This window comes from Electrophorus electricus, chromosome 3, assembly GCF_013358815.1.
Source record: "Electrophorus electricus isolate fEleEle1 chromosome 3, fEleEle1.pri, whole genome shotgun sequence".
Lineage (NCBI taxonomy): Eukaryota > Metazoa > Chordata > Actinopteri > Gymnotiformes > Gymnotidae > Electrophorus > Electrophorus electricus.
Genome location: NC_049537.1, coordinates 14,121,189 through 14,140,767, shown reverse-complemented (window position 1 = coordinate 14,140,767; position 19,579 = coordinate 14,121,189). Strand labels below are relative to the sequence as shown.

The 19,579-nt window shown below is 41.6% G+C and overlaps 1 protein-coding gene across 8 annotated transcripts in view; it reads right to left on the bottom strand.

Moving 5' to 3' along the window:
• cacna2d2a (calcium channel, voltage-dependent, alpha 2/delta subunit 2a) overlaps window positions 1–19,579 on the bottom strand; it is a 144,656-nt gene that overhangs the window by 33,617 nt on the left and 91,460 nt on the right. For all 8 annotated transcript variants that reach the window (XM_027000624.2, XM_027000625.2, XM_027000626.2 and 5 more), the window contains 3 exons: window positions 15,229–15,355; window positions 6,051–6,182; window positions 5,552–5,609 (listed from right to left, as the gene is read on the bottom strand). In XM_027000624.2, coding sequence (XP_026856425.1) covers window positions 5,552–5,609; window positions 6,051–6,182; window positions 15,229–15,355 — 317 coding nt within the window. The remainder of the gene's footprint in view (window positions 1–5,551; window positions 5,610–6,050; window positions 6,183–15,228; window positions 15,356–19,579) is intronic.

Below are 19,579 nucleotides of genomic sequence, written 5' to 3'. Positions count from 1 at the left end.
TTGGATATCATATCTGTCTTCACTATTCGACTGCATTTTGGCATCTCTTTCTTTTAGAACCTTGCTAATTTGACCTTGCTGCGTCTGGTTTCTTTACCTGATCACATCGCCTGACACTTTATAGACTATTAATCCTGCCAGTTATAGGTGACCTTTGCTGCAAGGTTCTCCTTTTATATTCTCCATTACATAGTGTGTGTTTTTTTAACAGCCCCAGATTTTCCCTTTTATTGAGTAGTCATCCCCCCCCCCCCCCCCCCCCCCTTCAGCTCCTGCTTTTCTAGCCATTTTTTTGTTTTTTCTTTGGGTTCTGACTGCCGGTGACAACGTCAAAGATGTAACTCTGAAGCTGCGAGATTCAGAGTGAGGCTGGTAAGCTAGCGACCCTCCCAAGCTGAGCCAAAGGGGCAGCTGGCCTTCCCTGCCCCTACCCCATGCCGCCCAAGCCGTCCTAGACCCCGACACCGTGTGTGTGCAGCTGCCTGCCGTATCCAGATGTGCCGTTTCTGCATGGATTCCGTTCTGTAATTACCCATCCACTACGGCCCAGCGACGCCATCGCTTCCCACTCATTACCCAGACTCCCCGGTGCCCGGGCCAGGTGACGCACAGATGGGCCTGGCTGGTGCCACTGTGATCCTGCTCCCATGATACCCCACCAAAACCCCCCATCACTTCAGTGCTCAGCGCCAGACACGCGCACGCACGCTTGCCCGAGTGCTGGAGCAGGCGCCGGGTAGCACGGCTACTGCTTCTGCGTTTCCATCGTGGCGAACATCTGTTTCCGTTTCGACATGGAAAATGCAAGCAGCTCATGTACAACAAGGCACATCCATACAGTATGCAGAACATATGCTTGAACAGATACATGCCACCACATGTCCCAAAATGTAAGAAAGTTATAAACATGGGCTGGTAAACCCACCAGCAATAAACCCTCTCCTGCAGGTAATAGAGACTTGCTTTGTTCAGGTGAAACCTAGTGGAACTAATTTAACACATGTGGATTTACTGTGAGTACTCAAGCATTAGAGCCTATTCAGCCAAGAACATAACAAATTCATTCAACACCATTCTACATATAGAACAGCCACACTGAGGTGGTATGTTACTAAAATGCCATGGTGGCTTTTATCAGGAAAAAGGGGAAAAAGCAATTCTTTTATGCAAAATGGTCAAACAGCCCCTCTATGTAATAATATGCTTATATATACTTGCTAGATGGCTGGGTGGTAAATTTCAAGCCCAGTCATAGTATGCAACATTTTCCAAGATGACAGAACCATATTTCGAGGAAACACCCCCACAAGTTAAAGCATGGATTGGTACTCCAATATGGTCTGCGTTGCTTTGATTGGATTGCATTCCCTCAGTAGAGACATTGCAATTCAAAAGCCACTTTTATCAAGGTGCAGTACTGCTTTAAAAATCAATGCTTTACTTCTGAAAGGACAGGAACATTCACATGAGATTGTGTTCCTGCTCCATGACCTCTGTCTCTGTCTCTCTCTCTCCCATGTCACTCTGTCTGGATCTCAATGTCCTCTCGTCTTTCTCTCTATTTCTCTCCCTCCCGTTCTGTCTGTTCTTTCACTGTCTTTCTGTGCTTCTGTCTCTTTTCCCCATTTGACAAGGTGCCGGCTAAAATTAGCGCATTAGAAACGAACCGATTATCGATGCTCATCTGTTGAAATGATATGCTTGGGTGACATACATGCCACGCAGCTGTTGATTTCTGAACGGAAATATTCAGGTGTGACAGGCCATGGAAGCAGGGGGACAGTGCATAATTGCACTGTGTGTGTGTTTGTGTGTCTGTGTAGACATGAAAGACAGAGGCTATGTTGGAAAAATGTGTTTATACAACTTCTTAACATCTATTTAAAAAGGTGTGTGCGCATGTAAATATGTATGTGTATGTGTTTGTGTGTGGATGACTGTGTGCATGAGTATATGTGTTTGTGTGTGCTTGTGTGTGTACATATGCATGTGTGTATGCATGCTTGTGCACGTGTGTATATGTGTGTGTGTCTGTGTGTGTTTATGTGTGTGTCTGTCTGCCTGTGTGTATGTGTCTGTTTGTCTGTCTGTGTGTATGTGTGTGTGTATTTGTGTGTGCGTGTGTGTGCACTGATGGGCTTATTATTTTATGGACTGCTACTCCCCACTCTTCCCCAGCATGGGTCTGGTGAATAAAGATTGAATTAAGATTAAGTGTAGCAGAGTGTGGAGCACTGCAGCCATGGCAAGACGCTGTCTTGCCTTTATTTATCCAACGTTTCTGTGGATTATTCAAAGGGTCTGATGCAGAGATTCACATATAAGTTTTGCAAGATGACCACAGAAGTCTCTGTTTACCTTGCATAACTGTGAAACTGAAGAAAACAAATTACATTTCTGGAAAAAAAAATATTCCAACACTATCTGACATAGGCTGATAGAGCATGCAAAAAATTAACTTAAAAATATTGTTACTTTAAAATAACTCAAGCAGATATAAAAATAGTTATTTGAATTATTACTTGAATTAGTTAGTTTATATGTAGCCATCTAGCCATTGTTTTTCTCTCAGAATATCTTTGATGTGTGCGATTACATTCATAGGGATGCACATCCTGAGAGACCACCGATTTCACACACAGATATGGGAGCCTTAAAGAAAAGGATATGGCTACTGTTCTTACATTTTTATGATGCAGAGCTGACCATTTCATCATTTCATTCCAAATCGTTCATGTTCAGAAATCTTGACTGTTTGCTCTTTGTTGTTACTTCAATACCTGCTATCAAGGTGGCTTGTTAAAGGGCTGAAGCATTGTGGAATGTGCATTGAATTAAAGTGATTTTAAAATGTAATAGACGAATGTAATGAAGTAAATCTTGGAACTGTAATTGAGTAAAAGTAGACAGTAGAAAGTAGAAAGTATACTCTTTTAAACTCAAAAGTATTTAATTTTTTTCAAAATGTTACTTAAGTAAATGTAATGGAGTCAAGGTAGCAAGCACATTACTACCCACCTCTGCCATCAGAAGTTGATACAAGTCCTCTGCAACTATGTCTCCACTCACACAGACTTGACACACCTAGTTAAAAGCTTTAAACGTATGCTCATAAGTTTAATATGTTTAATCTCCTATCTTAAAATATTAAGACAGAAATTCTAAAATATTATATATATATATATATATATATATATATATATATATATATATATATATATATATATATAATATATATATATATATATATATATATATACACGAAGCTCATTCTTGATGAGTCTCAACTGCTCACCTGTGAGGTTTTGTCAATTCAATTACCAAACTAAAAAAACTATAACCCAAAAACCAAAAAGATGATTTTTGTGTAAATGTTATTCCACTTATCTAGTCTCATCACAGAACATGGCTATCCCCTCTCTGGCTGTCAGGCTGTCTGCCTTTTTCCTTTTCTGTGAAGCCACGGGAGTAATGCGGCAGCTACCCAGCCCTTCTGGCTATGACATTTCTGGATCCATGGATCTGGGTGGGTTTGAGCAGCTGCCATAATATTTACTGAGGGGCCAGATTGGCTTTTCCCAGAAATCAATATCCGCTCTAGGCCACTATACTGGCTTGAACCTGCACGCTAATAGCATCCCTGTAACACTCAGCTAACAGAAACACACCTCTGTCTCTATACTTTCTCCTTCAAATCCTCTCCTCACTCTGTAATCTCCAATTCTCCCACTACTAAGTCCCTAGTTCGTTCTCTCTCTCTCTCTCTCTCTGTCTGTCTCTCTTTCTCTCTCTCTCTGTCTCTCTCTGTCTCTCTTTGTCTGTCTCTCTCTCTCTCTTTCTGTCTGTCTTTGTCTTTCTATCTATCTATCTATCTATCTATCTATCTATCTATCTATCTATCTATCTATCTATCTATCTATCTATCTCTCTCTCTCTCTCTATATATATATATATATATATATATATATATATATATATATATATATATACATACATACATACATACATATATATATATATATATATATATATATATATATATATATATATATATATATCCCTTTGATCACACTACCAGTCTCCCTGCCCTCTTTCCATAACCAGTGCTGACACAGGCAGAGCCACGTCAGAGCAATTGGAGACAATTAGGAATGTTGACTGGCCCATTCATTTTCCTGGTCAGAGTTAAGAGTTAAATCAGAGGGGGAAAGGTGTAGGATTGTTGCCTTGCACTGACAGGGAAAGTGCCCGGGGTCTGCACTTTCCATCCATGCAGGGATGTACGCCCCGGTATGGGTAGATTCAACTCACAAGCTCTTTTAAGAAGACTTGCATGAGAACCTCATGTGTAATTGCCCACGAGTGCATAAGATGATGAGGTCTATGTGCTACACCTTTGAATGATGCTGCTATTTTAGTATCTGATGGCATGGTCATATCGGCAAACAAACTCCAGCTTGGGTGTATTTTGTGATGCATGTCAGCACATGTGTCTGTGCTTTCGACACTCTGGGTTCCTCTAGTCTGTCTCTGTTGGCGTGTCGACAACGCTCTGTCACCTGAGATGCGGGAATCGTGGAGTCATATGGAGAGGAGAGCACACAGAGGCAGCATGCTGGCCCATAATCACGCAAACTTGACCTGACACATCCTGACTCCCCTGCCCCCATCAAGGCCCTGCCACTCAGCGCAGCTGGGCACACGTTGCTAAGCAACAGTCTGAAAGGGGCTCTTGAAGGGGATGGGGGGCGGGGTAGGGTGGGGGCTAGGAACGGTGGGCAGAGAATGGACCGGAGAAATAATGCAAATTCACACAGAAGCATAGCACCGCGGCCGCATGCACACATGCGTACATGGCACATACACACATCCTATGGCCCACACACTCAGGATTACAGGAAAACTAGACAGCGCAAGTGGTTTCTTCATCATCTTCCCATCTCCTCAGCTTTGCCTGTTCCCAGGGCTCTTCTTGCTTTGATGTTCACTCGCACACTGAAAGCTCCTATATAGCACATTGAGGTAACATGATTCATAAAGGGCTTCCCATGTTTCACTTGTCAGTCACACCATCGCTCTGCTGGGCTTAGCAAGCTGACTAGCGACGAGACTTTGTTGTTCGCCCTTGGGTTAACAGAATTTCACAGTTACATGGGGATTCCTTTTTTTCTGTGTGAGTGCACAGGGGACAGTTGCACGGAGTGTGAACTTAATTAGCCTGTCACAGAGGAACCTTGTTAGCACCTTGCTAGCACTCTCCTGCTCTGGGACACACAGGATTAACCAGCTTCAGACTCCCCATACAGTCTGTTAGCATGCTAGCACGCTAGCTGCTTAGCACCTGGGCACGAGGTTGCTTCCTCACTATCAGCTTGTCTTTACAACCCGCATTTACTTGCTGTGCTATGTATAGCACAGTGTTTCAGATTCCATCTGCTCTAGGTGTGGGGAACAGAAGGGGCCTGGACAATATCTGCCATGTCAGCTTTGCGTGTAGAGGGGATCGCTCCACTTTCCCACACACTCTGCATACATGAAGCCCTACACTCACCAAGGTCGCCTCCTCACATCGTACAGGTCGATCTTATACGGTGTTCTCCATGGTGTGGCTGGGAGTGGGTGAGAGAGAGAGAGAGAGAGAGAGAGAGAGAGAGAGAGAGAGAGAGAGAGAGAGAGAGAGAGAGAGAGGGCAAGGTGGTGAAATATAATCACTTCAGAAGTTCTCAGAACTTAAATTGAAGATGGCAACAAACAGATCACGAGTGACAAAATACTACATAGTATTTAAAAAAATATAACACTTATTTCAAATGATTACATTTTATATTAAATGCACTTATTTCTGAAAAGGAACAGTATCCATGTTTGATTGTTTTTTGAAATGGGTCTTGATGCAAACTTAATTGATAGCGAAACATACTAATTCATCCTTTTCACTAAAGAACATGAGAGGCTTGTTTAGTCTAGCTCCGGATGCCAGACTACATGGAACAGTAGAATGTCGTCTGGTTCACTGGATCAATGTTTCTATATGCAGCTCTGAGCCTTACCTGGGTAATATCTAGTGACTCCAGTGGCACTGCCAAAGGCCTGCCAGCGAAGCGAGGGGTCCTCGCGACTGTTATCGATAAACACCCTCTCCAGCGCCTGGGTCCAGTTCAGCTCATTCAGAATTGTGGGTGCTGACAGAGAGAAAGAGATTCATTATCCGTTTGTGTTTTTAAAGCTGAAAAATTATTCAAAATGAATACAAGAGTCTCTAGCCCTTCTGTTGCCATGCGTACTGTATGCCACGCAGCTGTCCTCTATCTGTCCTGTTTAAGACCTTGAATCTAAACCCCTTTAAATTAGTTCAGCTGATTATCTGCTGTGTACCTCCAAGGTAAAGGCAGGATGGAGAGCCTGCAGGAAGCAGGTCTTCATCACTGGCCATTTTCCTAAACGCCAGGCCCCTGTTGGCAGGACCGTTTTGTGCGCAGGACCATTCTCAACCCAGCAGTGTCACAGATGTGTGTGCAGAGCCCAACAATAACTGTGCCTGACAAACCTAGGCCAGGTCAACAGTGTTTTCATGGAATGCTGTGCGGAGAATGGTCTCAAACAATATCTCGTAAGCAGAAACTGACCGGTGATGAATAGATAATGGATAACTAACTGTGTAAACTTATAATAGTGCTCCTAGGTGCTCATAAGTTGACCTAATAAAATTAATGAGTGTAGTCAGTGAGTGTAGGCACAATGTAATATGTTAGAGTAAGGCAATGCTCTGGAAAAATATATACACAATCAACTGTCAGTCAAGACAAATTTGAGGAAAGAACCACCTGAAATCTTGGTTGAAAAAGGTAATTGCACATAGAAGCAAAAATAAGTTCCTGTAGTTTTGTTACAATTGGTTGCCACATTGAATGAAATAAAGCACAATTCTGTGAGCCTGATAGCTTATGTTTCTTGAAGCTAGACCACGTTCAACTCTCAGTTTTCTGGTCATGCTATAAAGACTAGGGTTTAGAGGCTGTGAATATTATTTAACTAGCAGTGGTACAGATTAAGCACAAGCACTGAACCTTTCTGAAATACCATGATGAGAGCAGCTAACCTAAGAGATTCAGATTTGGAGTGAATTAATTATTTTCCACTCTGGAGCATTACTAACAAATAATACAGTTCATTGTGTTGATCACTGATGTCAGTATTATGACAGGAAACTGCAAACATTCATATACAGGCCTCATTTTTGGGACACCTTCCAGAATGACTGTGGTAATCTAATGCTCCAAAGAGTAACAGCAAAACTTTAACCAATTTTTACTTCTGAATTAACGTTGTTCATTTAGTGAAAGGCAGATATTTTTGATAATGGCTGAAACTAGACACCAGGCCAGATGTCAGATGCCCATAAAAATGGAAATTTGCTAGCATATGCTTGCCACTGAGCAAAACCACCAGAGGACAGCAACCCCCCCACCTCTCCACCTCCCCATGGTGCCCAAGACAAACAGAGTGAGATCAGATGTGACCTTGGGTAATGCAGTGTTTGTGGTGCGTGTGTGTGTGTGTGTGTGTGTGTGTGTGTGTGACTGTGAGCTTTCTGCAGTGGCTCTTGGAAAGTGGACCTGTGTGTCATTGCATGTTTGGCTCCTGCATATTTGGCTCCTACCTGTCGCTGCATGTTTGTCTCCTGCATGAACATGTTTGGCTCACGAATGTCACAGCGTTTCCGGCTCCCACGTGTCACCGTGTGTTTGGCTCATGCATGTCATCGCATGTTTAGTTTATGCGTATCGCCATGTGTTCGGCTCCCGCGTGTTGCCGTGTGTCTGGCTCCCGCGTGTGGCCGCATGTTCAGCACCTGTGTGGCAGTGGCCATCGGCCCTTTCAGCTTGGGTCAGGTACTAGCTTGCATCCACTGCCTACATGTCATGCAGCCACAGACCTTTCATTTCACCTATCCTCCTCTCTCTTTTCCCTTGTACTGCATGTCCCAGTTAATGCATATATACATCTCTCTCTCTCTCTCTCTTTCACTCCCTCTATCGCAGCCTGTGCCTTTTCTGCTTCTCGCTCTCTCTTTTACCCACAACAATGCTAGTGTATGTTGGGCACATTTTACATTTTAACCTTCTGTCTGTCATTCTCTCTCTCTTCTGCTCTCTTCTCACATCCAAATCACCAGAAGCCACTATCAGACAGCTAGTTACTACTTAATAGCTACATACACACCCGCACACACACACACACACACACACACACACACACACACGAATGCTATCAGGCTGGTAATGGTGAACTGATTAGAGGAGAAACAGAGGATGAGAGAGGGGATTGTCCTGTGATTTAATCAGCGAAGCAGCTGGGGTTAGATAAGACAGAGCCAAACACGGCCCAAACATGCCAAGGGAATGCAATACCCCACCTCACCAAGCGAGCCTCCAAGCCAGAGAGCCCCACCCCAAACTTCTCCATATATCCGCCCAATATACCCTCTCGTAACACAGACATGGCTGACCGAGGCATCAGTGACTGACACATTAACCCAACACACAGAGGGTTAGGTTTTCAGTCCTCAATAAGAGGATTTGTGCTGGTTCGTGCTTAGTGTTAGATATACAAACTGTGTGTTACTGCATCATGCTTACAACACAAAGAAAAACAAGCACTTTGTAATGGAGCGAGGTTACAATGTAAATGTACATTTACTGTGTAATGTAATGGCAAAAACAGGACAGTCTAGACCAAACCTGCTGCAGGACTAGAGTTGAATGATGATGGATAGAGCCAGTGCCGCTTTGATGTTTTCTGTCCTGTGTGTGTGTGTGTGTGTGGGGGGGGGGGGGGGCGTTTGTGTGTGTCTTTGAGTCAAGGATACTATGACAAATGCCATAGCACACTGCTTGTTCTGGACACCCTAGGGGGTATGCAGATATGATGCCTCCTCTGGTGTCAGCGGACAATGGCCTACACACACATGCGTGCACACGCGCACATACACACACACACACACACACACACACAAAGTCATGCATACGAGCACTGAGCCCTTGCAGGTCATCTGCCCAGAAATATGAGCGCTTGGCTGATAAGAAAACAGGGGAGGAGGTGTGCTGATTTATTTGTCGAAGACACAGTGCGACTTTCTCTGGACAGTTGATAAAAAGAAAAATACCACCAAGAGAAATTCATGGGTGGTTCCGCAAACTCTTCTTTGAGAAACGGTTCCCAGGCTCATCTTTCAAAGAGAGAAAGAGAGTGAGAGTGAGTGAGAGAGGGAGAGACAGAGATAGAGACATGGAGAGAGGTATCAAGAGGGACCTGTGTTAGCCTTAAAAGCTAATCCATCAGACATAGTCCCTTTGACGCATTTAGGAGGTGTGCTTGTGCTAAACGTTTGGGCCATTACTGAACAGGACTTGGTGTGTGAGATGCCCAGGTTATACAGGCGATTTATGAGCTGTGGAGCACGCCAGCAATGGCTCAGTGTGCCTCCCCTCCACTCCTATTACTCACTGAGGGACAGCAGATATGCTCTCCAGGGTGCTGATGAGGAGACATTCATCTACAGGTGACGGGATATTCACACGCACACACACGTACAAACACATACACATACACAGGCTCAGAGAAAATCTTTTCTCTGACACTGACACATGTAATTCATGCAACTTTACTCACAAGGTCACACACACTATTCAGACAGATCTCACACACAAGTACACATTTGTTTTCATACCTTTTATATATATATATATATATATATATATATATATATATATATATATATATATATATATGCAACTAAAACAAATGTATGATGTATTTACAATTACTTATATGAAATAAGAATGATCTAACCCCTGACCTTACCTCAGCAACCAAAATGTAGTAGTTTTCCCTTTCCCCCAACAAACACACAACACATAAGTGTGCACGAATACATGTATACACACACACATACCTAGCACACCTAGAGGAGGGGCACCAGCTATCCGTCATGGCTGCCCATTCTGTCTGGATGATGGAGCGTGCACAATTATCTAGACACCCAGCACACGTTTGGAAGAACAATGGTGCTCCTCTGCCTAATTCCCACTGTCCTCTGCCTAATTCGCTTCCAGTGGTGGCCTGCACATGACTGCACATGCCATCTGCACATGCCAACTGCACACTCCAGCATTCAACAACATGTACAGGTAATCCCATACAGGGCTTTCCTATTCAGGTTCCAGAGGCAAAACACCAACACTGACAACAAAAAACATTAATATGTGACACTGCAGCAGTGTCTATCAAAAAGCCCTGGCAAGCAACAAGGTACCACTTCAAACGGCATTGACACAACTGACAGCGAATCGCTTGATGCCATTCAAAATGTCATCTCACTGTTTGGCTGTCAGGGTCCAAGGTCATTACTGGACTTCCTCAAGTTCAAAAACTTTTATTTTCAGTGGGAATAAACTGGAGCAAACAGGAGTAAACTGAACCAAGATTTTGAGCTACAGTTTGGCTGAAATTAAAACTCAGAAAAGCTTCAAGAATCTTGATACACCAAAGAAACACCAAAGGTCTGCCAACAAACTTATGATTCATTAACATCTCCTCCATGTAATTTTCAAGCAATACAGCATCAAAATGTCTATGACTACTCCAAATGTCAGACTGACAGCTTATACTCTCTTGCTTCCTTTCAAATCGTTTCACCCTCTTTAAGAAAGGAAATGAACAGAACTAAAAAAAACAGAGTGGGGACACTCATGAATAACCCCTCCCCCAGCCAGAAGAAAGAAAAAGAAGAAATTTTCAATTAAAATGATACAGTAACCCATAAACAATTGCAATATAATTTGTGATCTTGGCAGTGAGTGAAGGAGGGCGACGTTTTGCGTTGGGGTTTTTAATTAGCGTGCGCAGAGGTGATAGTGCTACTTCGGTGGCTTTGCTGAGGAAAGAGAGAGAGACAATGTGGGGAAAGGAAGGAACTGAACTCTCCTTCCTTCATTGAAAATTCATTCGAAACCCCACAGTTCATTCTGGCTTTTTAAGTTTGTTCTTTAAACCTCACTACATTCCTCCATTGTTGCTAATTTAAAAAAAAACATCATGTGACTGGGCTTTCTAAAGCATTAATGTTTTATTTAAAAAAGCAACTTTTATTTAAAAAAATTTGGTCAACAGTCTTTATTTTTATTTTTTTTTTAAGGGGGGGTATTAAATAAATTATTCATAAACTTCAAGAAAAGGGAGTTTTGTTCTTAAACTAATGAATTCTGTAAACCAGACTGTAAATCATTCTATCTCACTCATTCAATTTTTTTTTCCTTAGAGGAAACTTAAGCACAGTCAATGTGCCCAAACAAATAAACAAACAAACAAACAAGTCCCAAAATGGACCATTAAAACCCATCTTTCTCTGAAGCATGCCTTATTTTCTTCTGCACATCCCATTTTTAAGATGTTTTAAAAATTATTTATTTATTTTTAAGAGCGGTAAAAGAGAGGGAAACAGACCTTGACCATGCGCGCGCAGTGGGGCGGTTAACTCACCAAACAAGCGCTAACCACCTATCCCTCATCCCTCATACACACACAATTAATCTTTCCATTAGCCACCATTTCTGTCACCATCTCCAGCCACAACAATTGTCTACACAGGGTATTTCAACAAAAAGAAAGAAGCAAATAGACAGACAACCAAACAAATAAATGCTTCATGCTAAACAATGAATGCTGAGATATTTGAGGTGACAACATAAAGGTCATCACTTTTGGTACACTCAGAAGTAGCTTCAATACAACTGGAATGACCTACATTAAAATTCTCTCCAAATCATTGTGCAGCATAAATAATATAATCTCAGTCTGATTAGCTTCACTAATGTTAACTGCTGAGCTAATACTGAACAGCTCCTGATTCCTAAGGAACATGCAGGCAGATATTTGAAATTAACTGTTTGATGCTTTATGACCGCTTCCACAGACAGTTTGAGTAAAGGCTCCTCCCCCTCCGAGCCCTTACGGCTGAACCCCCCCCCCCCCCCCCCTTAACAGCAGCTGGCCCAGCTCGCGCGTGTTTCTCGGGCTTTTCTTCTTGTGCCAATTCAGTAATAAGCGGCAATAATTAGACGAGGAACTGTTTGGCTGTTTGACCTGCGCTAATTAGAAAGTTTGCAGGCTTGGCAGCGGGATTCAGTGCCAGGATAATGAATCATAAAACGGTTCATTATGGCCGAGTCGGGTAACATTCTCGATCTCAATAAACGGCCACGGAGCCCTGCAGAATAATCAAACTGGGTGCGCGCACAGGCAAGCCCCATTTAGACCCCTAAAAAAGGCGCTGGCGAACATATCAAAAAACAAAACAAAAAACTGCCTCCTGCACTGCAGGCTGATGCCATGATGCGTTTTGTTGCATCTGAGTCTAATTCCTTCACTCTTTATCTCTCTCTTAATTTCATCTGCCTCCAGCTGCTCTAAAGCTCCACGGATAACAGCACTCACTAGCTAGTTGGAGATACTGAGTGATTTTGGTGGACAAACGGGTCAAGAAAAAATAACCCTGGTATTTAAAATCTGCTACCCATCCCAAATTCCCTACCTCTGCTGTTCGAAATGGCTTACTCTGAATTTAAACAAACACACAAACAAACAATTACACAGATGTGACCAAACACGTGCGCTAACTGGCTATCATGGCACTAGCAATCTAGCAGGTGTGGAGAATGTGAGTGTGTGTGTGAGTGCATGCCTCTGTGAACTTTAGAACGCAGTAAGATGAAAAATGTGTGATGCCCCTTTTCAAATCCTCCCTTAGCTTGGCGTCACAATGCCCCCACGTAACCAGCCCGTACTGCCTGCCATACACCCTAAAGCTAGCTTATGGTTCAGACATGATCACAAGGTCACAGAAGTGTTAAGTGGCAAGAGAGAGGCACTCAGCGTTTTGACACGCCCTCTCTGCACAGCTCTTAAACTGGCATGGATTTAAGCGCTTGTGTACTTCACAGTCTAGCAGCTATCAGAGACAAATAAGTTAATGGGACTGGTAAACACTTGTTTGCTGTATATCGCACTACTACACAGCCCTGGCATCCAGCCAGCACAACTAGCCATGATCGTAATGAGATATCTCAGTTTAGACAGCAATTTGATAGAGTAATGTAAATGTTTTTACTTTTACTAATTCCATGTAATGGGCCAAATAACAGCAACTACAAAATATTATACTGCACTGTGTCATGAATGCCTCTATGTATTTATACATCAACACATATATACTCACATAATAGCCTGACTACATTAACATTAACATTAATTTAAGTTAAGGACTCTTACCTCCATTGCCCTGTTTCTGAGAATGATGAAGGCACTGTGAATTGCACACTGCTAACTAGAAACTGTTTTTTTTTTCTTTCTTTCTTAGCTTCTGTGACCCCTACCTGACCTCTCAGTGTCAGTTTCCTTGCTGATTATAAATCCTGCATTATGGTGCCTCCGACCTTAACACCGACGCCTCCTTCCTTGCCTCTCCACCTGTGGGTGCCCACTCTCTTGTGCAATTAAAGAGCTGGTAGCCCTTTTTCAAAATTAAAACACTCCCTTTTGGACACTGAACTACAATTCCCACAAACCCCCTCTGGGTCTGGATTGTGTTTTATTGCATTTCAGTGGGATGCAACTGTCATTAAAATCATTAAAAATGTGTATAAGCTATGTCAGCTATGTAAATGTAATATAAATGTAATCAGCTATGTCCAAAGACACCACAGAAGATAGAGACTGCCTTCACAATGAACATCAGATGGCTGTTTTCACTGTTCAGCTTGCTCACTGTAGCTCCCACTGTAGATTTACAGCCATTACACAAACAGCACTCTGGTGAACTATAAATAACCTGCTCTGACAGTGAAGAGGGAAACTATTTATAATACACACTAGACATTACAGTGAATTGTGTTAACATTGACAGTTTCATATATCAGAATGTCTCGGTTGATGTGTGAGGAGTTTGTTCTCTTTATCATGATGCTTTAATGCTCTTATATTTGCAGTGTTGCTAGTGCAATCAGCTGTTCGATTTTGTATTATCACAAAGCACTTAACTGTCTTATTCACAAAGACCAGAGGAACCATGTGCTTATCACAGAGAACTCCTGTTGTGCAAGCAGATCCCCAAAGAGACACTTACACTCTGGAACCCCAAAGAGATACTTACACTCTGGAGCCCCAAAGAAATACTTACACTCTGGAGCCCCAAAGAAATACTTACACTCTGGAGCCCCAAAGAAATACTTACACTCGGGAACCCCAAAGCGATATACTCTGGAGGCAACTAAAGCCTCCACTGCCTGAATGCTCCTTTACTTCACCATCCAGTCGCTGCAAACAGCTGCGTCACCTTTGGTCCACCATTATTTACAGCCTACACACCTCACGTGTGCCTATTGATTAGAATGGTCACCCCACTTACAGTTTAAATGATTCTACAGCTGTGGGAACCTGCTAAGATTTCACATTCTATTGATCCACCGATGAGGTTGAGGGAAAGCCTCCTCCTCAAAGGCCCATGGGAAATGGAAGCTGTAGAACTTAACCACTTAACCAGACTACTGTAGTACATATTGTGACTTGACTTTTTTTTCCACCTGAACTACAAGGCCTGTGGTGCAAAATAAGACGAAGCTTTATTATCATGATAGATGGTGCAGTTTAAGGGATGTTCTTGTTTAAACTCACTGTATGTACTGTGTAAATAACAGTTATAATGAAACACAGAAATAACAGATTTGAGTCCAAATCTAATGTAATATCTGTACCTAAGAACTGGTGTTGGGTGTCCTTAAAAACAACAAACACCTCTTTTCTAAGAGGGAGGTGTGTTGTCTTTTCAAAGACGTGCTCATATCATGACGGGAAATCTTATCAAAGAATGAAAAGGAAAAGCTGCAATTTAGCTGTGGGACTGTCAGGTGGAAAATCCACCACAAAATCCAGAGCCAGATCAGATCAGATCAAATCAGATCAGACAAATCTCAGGATATTTTGGGGCTATTCATTTTGTCAGTTTAAGTTGAAGCCAGAATAGTTTAATAATGTTTGCTGTTATACGATGTCATCATGGATCATCTGTTATCCAAATAAATGTGGGTGTCTATGAATAGTCCTGAGTATAGTGTGTGCTTTATGTGTGTATGTAAGATAGAAAAAGAGAGAGAACGAGAGATAAGCACTCACAGCCCTTGTAGATGTCAGTGGGGATTTGTACAGCAGTGTAGGAGTAGTTGACTTTGTTTTTGAAGTTGGGGTCTTCCACAAACTCCAGAGAGATGGACTGTGGGTTTGCCATCAAGTTCTCTTCAGTCTGCAACATGCACATACCAAAAGGTCATTAACCAAAACATATACAAACATGTGAACACAAACACACACACACACACACACACACACACACACACACACACACACACACACACACACATACACACACACAGATGTGACCACCCATTTATGCAAGATCATGCAGGCACGCGCACGCACACATACACACACACACGCACATACAAACACACTCAAGCAAGCACATACACTCCTCAAACAGTCTCTTTATGCTCGCTGTCCATTCGTACCCATGAGGCACGACAACGGTGGGCATCAAAGTCGGCAATAACCACCCGAAATCAATTAGCGTGCGAGATTGCTATCACTGGTCTACTGAACTCTGGTATGCCATTAGCCCTGTCAATAATGAACCACAAAGTCGTTTGAACAACAACGCCCTGCTCTGCTCCTTCGAGCTGCTACAGATATCAGCAATTAGCATTTTAATGCCTCCCTAGTCTCAAATCTGCGCACAGAAGCAACTTGAATAAGGAAGGAAAAACGTTGAGGCAGCACGAAACGGGCCAAATAATTCGATTTCATGACTGACGGGAGCGTCAGACAAATGTCTCCATCGTAATACATTATAACACAACCTGTCCATGGTGCCCCAAAGTTTTTTGGCAGAGGGTTGCATATAATGTATTTATTGTGTATGAAAATGAGTTGAGATGCACGTGGGGACCTGCATAGGTAATGATGTATGTGGCAGATAGTTGCTGTTTCATGAATATTGTATAGCCTATGACATTTTCCTTTAATAACATTGTCCCAGCAAGCTGGCACTGAACCTGGCATCTAAGAAACGATGTACAGCCAGGAGATATCTGTGTGAGCAAATACGAGACCAAGTACATCTGCACAATAATGAATTAAAGGTTTTATTGTGTAGTATCCACCTCTCTCTCTCTCTCTCTCTTTCTCTCTCTCTCTCTCTCTCTCTCTCTCTTTCTTTCTATCTCTCAGGGGCGCATGTCTGAGTGTTTATTATGTCTTAAAAGAAGCAAAATCTTGTTAAACATTAAATACAGCAGGATGAGTACAAGCTGTGCAGAAAGGAAAGTTTTCCTTTTAACGTGATATTTTGGACTCAGTCTTGATAAGCTGAAATGCTTGAAAGGCATCGCCATCCGCACACATCCCCTGCTGGGCCTTATTCATTCATCCATTTCTCCCCAGACCTCAGATAAACCCAAAATACCTGGCAAGTACGTAATAACACACACAAACACATCCACCTACTCTCTCTCTCTCCCTCCCTCTTTGTCACTCACTTCCTCACTCTCGAAATCCATACATCAATGCCTCGAGTGTGACGACAATTACAGAATTGGTTTGAAAGGAGCACGGAAAGTTGTGCTGCACATATACTGCATTTGTTGATAATCCACAGAATTGTTCCTACTAATCAGTCATTCCTGATTCTTAATGCACCGTCTTGGCCGCCCGCCCCGCCCCTCTCCTCGCAAACGTACACACTCCCGCCTGCTATTGCAACATGCTGTGATAGAGAGGTATGGGTTAATTGGATTGGACATGATAAAAACTGTTTGTTTTTCGCAAAATTAAATTCAAGCCTCCTGCCCAGTATGAGAATTGATTTATGGCCTGCCTTTAATTGTCTATTAAAAAGCAATTATAAGCTGTTGTTGGGACGAACAGAGAGACGGTTCTGTTGATACTTCCCTGAATGTCAATGCGATAAACAAACACATGCATGCACACACACACGCACCGAAAACACACACAGACAGCGAGGAAAAAATATTATATGCCACAAATGAACACTGAACATTTCATGATTATAGCCTCATATCATTGGCACTTATAATTCCAATTACCTGGAATTATGAGCTATATAGACTGTCTATCTGAATACGTAATTCAAAAATGAATATCATGCTCTTTCACTTAAGGTTGGGTTTGGACAGCAAAATGGCTCTACTGTCTTAGCAGGATGAAGCCACTTAGTAGAACTCAGCCTATTCAGCTCAGCCTATTCTGCTCTCTCAGCAGCAAATGTCAACTGATCAATACCACCGAGGGAATTGATTCAATCTACAATCTACAATCTTCTCCAATCTACAAAAACGGATGCTTCCACTCTAAGGTTGCTGACCAGAGTCAATGCACTTAATGTCCAAAATACAGATATTTATGATAATGTAGACATAAGTGTTCTTTGATGAACCTATGAAAATGATTATTAACTATTATAAAAACAAGCTCAAAACAGTAGCAATGCTCTAAAGAAAACTGTCAGTTAAACCTAGCTGTAGATTCAGCAATTTCAACACCACCACATAAGATTGGAGCAAATTTAATGCTCGTTTAGTACAGCATAGCTGATTGGCTTGGGAATATTCTCTGTTCAAGAGGAGCCTGGCTGAATGGCTTTTCATTTATTTATTTTTCAGCATGACTGTCATCCTATTGAGAACATTTCCGCCCCTCTTCCAGTTGAGCCCAACCATAATTAACCAAGGCAGTTTCTAATTAGGAGCTAAAACTACACACAGGGAAGACTGATTGGTTCATTTTCGCCAGCCATACACCACCTGTTTTGCTCAATTCATTACCCAATTTGTTAATTTTATCTCCTCGTTTTCAAGGTTTAATTAAAGGTTGCTGGGGCCAAAAATGACATTTTGAAGATTCTTTCAGTCCCAGGTTTCTGGGTGTATCCTAAACACAAACATCAATAATATGTGTGTGAGAATATATGAGTTTTCTTCAGGCAACCTCTAATGTTCCTGTGTTCTCAGCTCAAGACACACACATTTTTCTTAACACTATTTTCCCAAAGGTTTATGCTTTTTGCCCTAAAACCCACTATAGAAACAAAGTTTCGATATTATTATGGGTCCAAGTGTGCAGTCCTGGAAGTCTGTTGTATTTGTTAGGATTTTTCATATTCTATGAATGTTTCTTTGTTTTTTGTCATATTTATCTACAGGAGGCATTAAAACATATAAAAAATGACTCATCAGTAACTGTTCTTCTAACAAGGTTAATATTTTTGAGCTATGTGGTGAAATAAAAAAACAGCCACTGGGGGGTGCTATATTAAACTGCTTGAGAAAAGCCATCTTTTAAAAGATTCATTGTGTTAAGCCAAGTGCAATGAAAACTGTGATTTTGATGGGAAGTTTATAATTTAGAAGCTTATCAAAAATGTTTTTTCATACTCATTTATTATTTACTAATTTTTACCAAATCTTAAAAAAAAAAAAAAATCAAAATCTTTACCTAAATTGGATCAAATAGTATTCAGACTGAGCTGAACAACAGTTATTGAAAGTAATTTTCATATTTAGAACCTTGACAGTGAACAGAATGTAAAGCTGTTTCTCAGCAAATTTAACAAATGTAAATGATAATGAGAGTTAGCAAATTAAAATTATAATTATTAAGTTACACTCAAAATTACCCAAATTTGGTTTGAATTTACCACATGAATGTGGTATGTTTGGGAATGGTGTATATTTGTATATTTTGTTTTTAAAAAAAGAGTACCTCATTGAACCTCATTAAACAGAAAAAACTCTAGCAGCATAACTTTGAACAGACCGGTTGATGATCTTTAAGGGCTGCTACTGACTTCTCTGCAAACTGACAATTGCTTCCAATGTGGTGCTTTGACCTAGATGACTTCAGCTTGCAGCTATATTTATTATTATTAAGTTTTATAAGTACTTTGAGATCTATGTACATAAAGGTGGAGAAGACACGTGTATGTGTGTAAGCGTGTCTGTGTTTGTGTGTGTGTAATGCTGGATGGTTGTGTGATTATTAGCTGTATCTGTATTTAATGGTCTCAGGATGGATTGCCCCTGTCTTGCAGTAGTCTAATGGGAATGTTTTCTAATGTGAGTAATGTCACTAAATATGTACAATATTTGTCATTCTATGGTGTGTGTGTGTGTGTGTGGTGGGGCTGTGGGTTGTGTGTGTGTGTGTGTGTGTGTGTGTGTGTGTGTGTGTGTGTGTGTGTGACTGCTAGCCATTCTACTTCATCTACACGGGAGTGAAGAGGTACTCCATTAATCAATTAATTAAAGTTACAAATTTATGGTAATTTTATGATACTGATTACTTGATTTATCCTTAATTTATAACTTATTTAATATTAATTGGTGAGATGCAGGACAGAAAGGTTACAGTCATCACCACCTGCCCAAAGCAAATCATCTTCATCTAGCTGTTA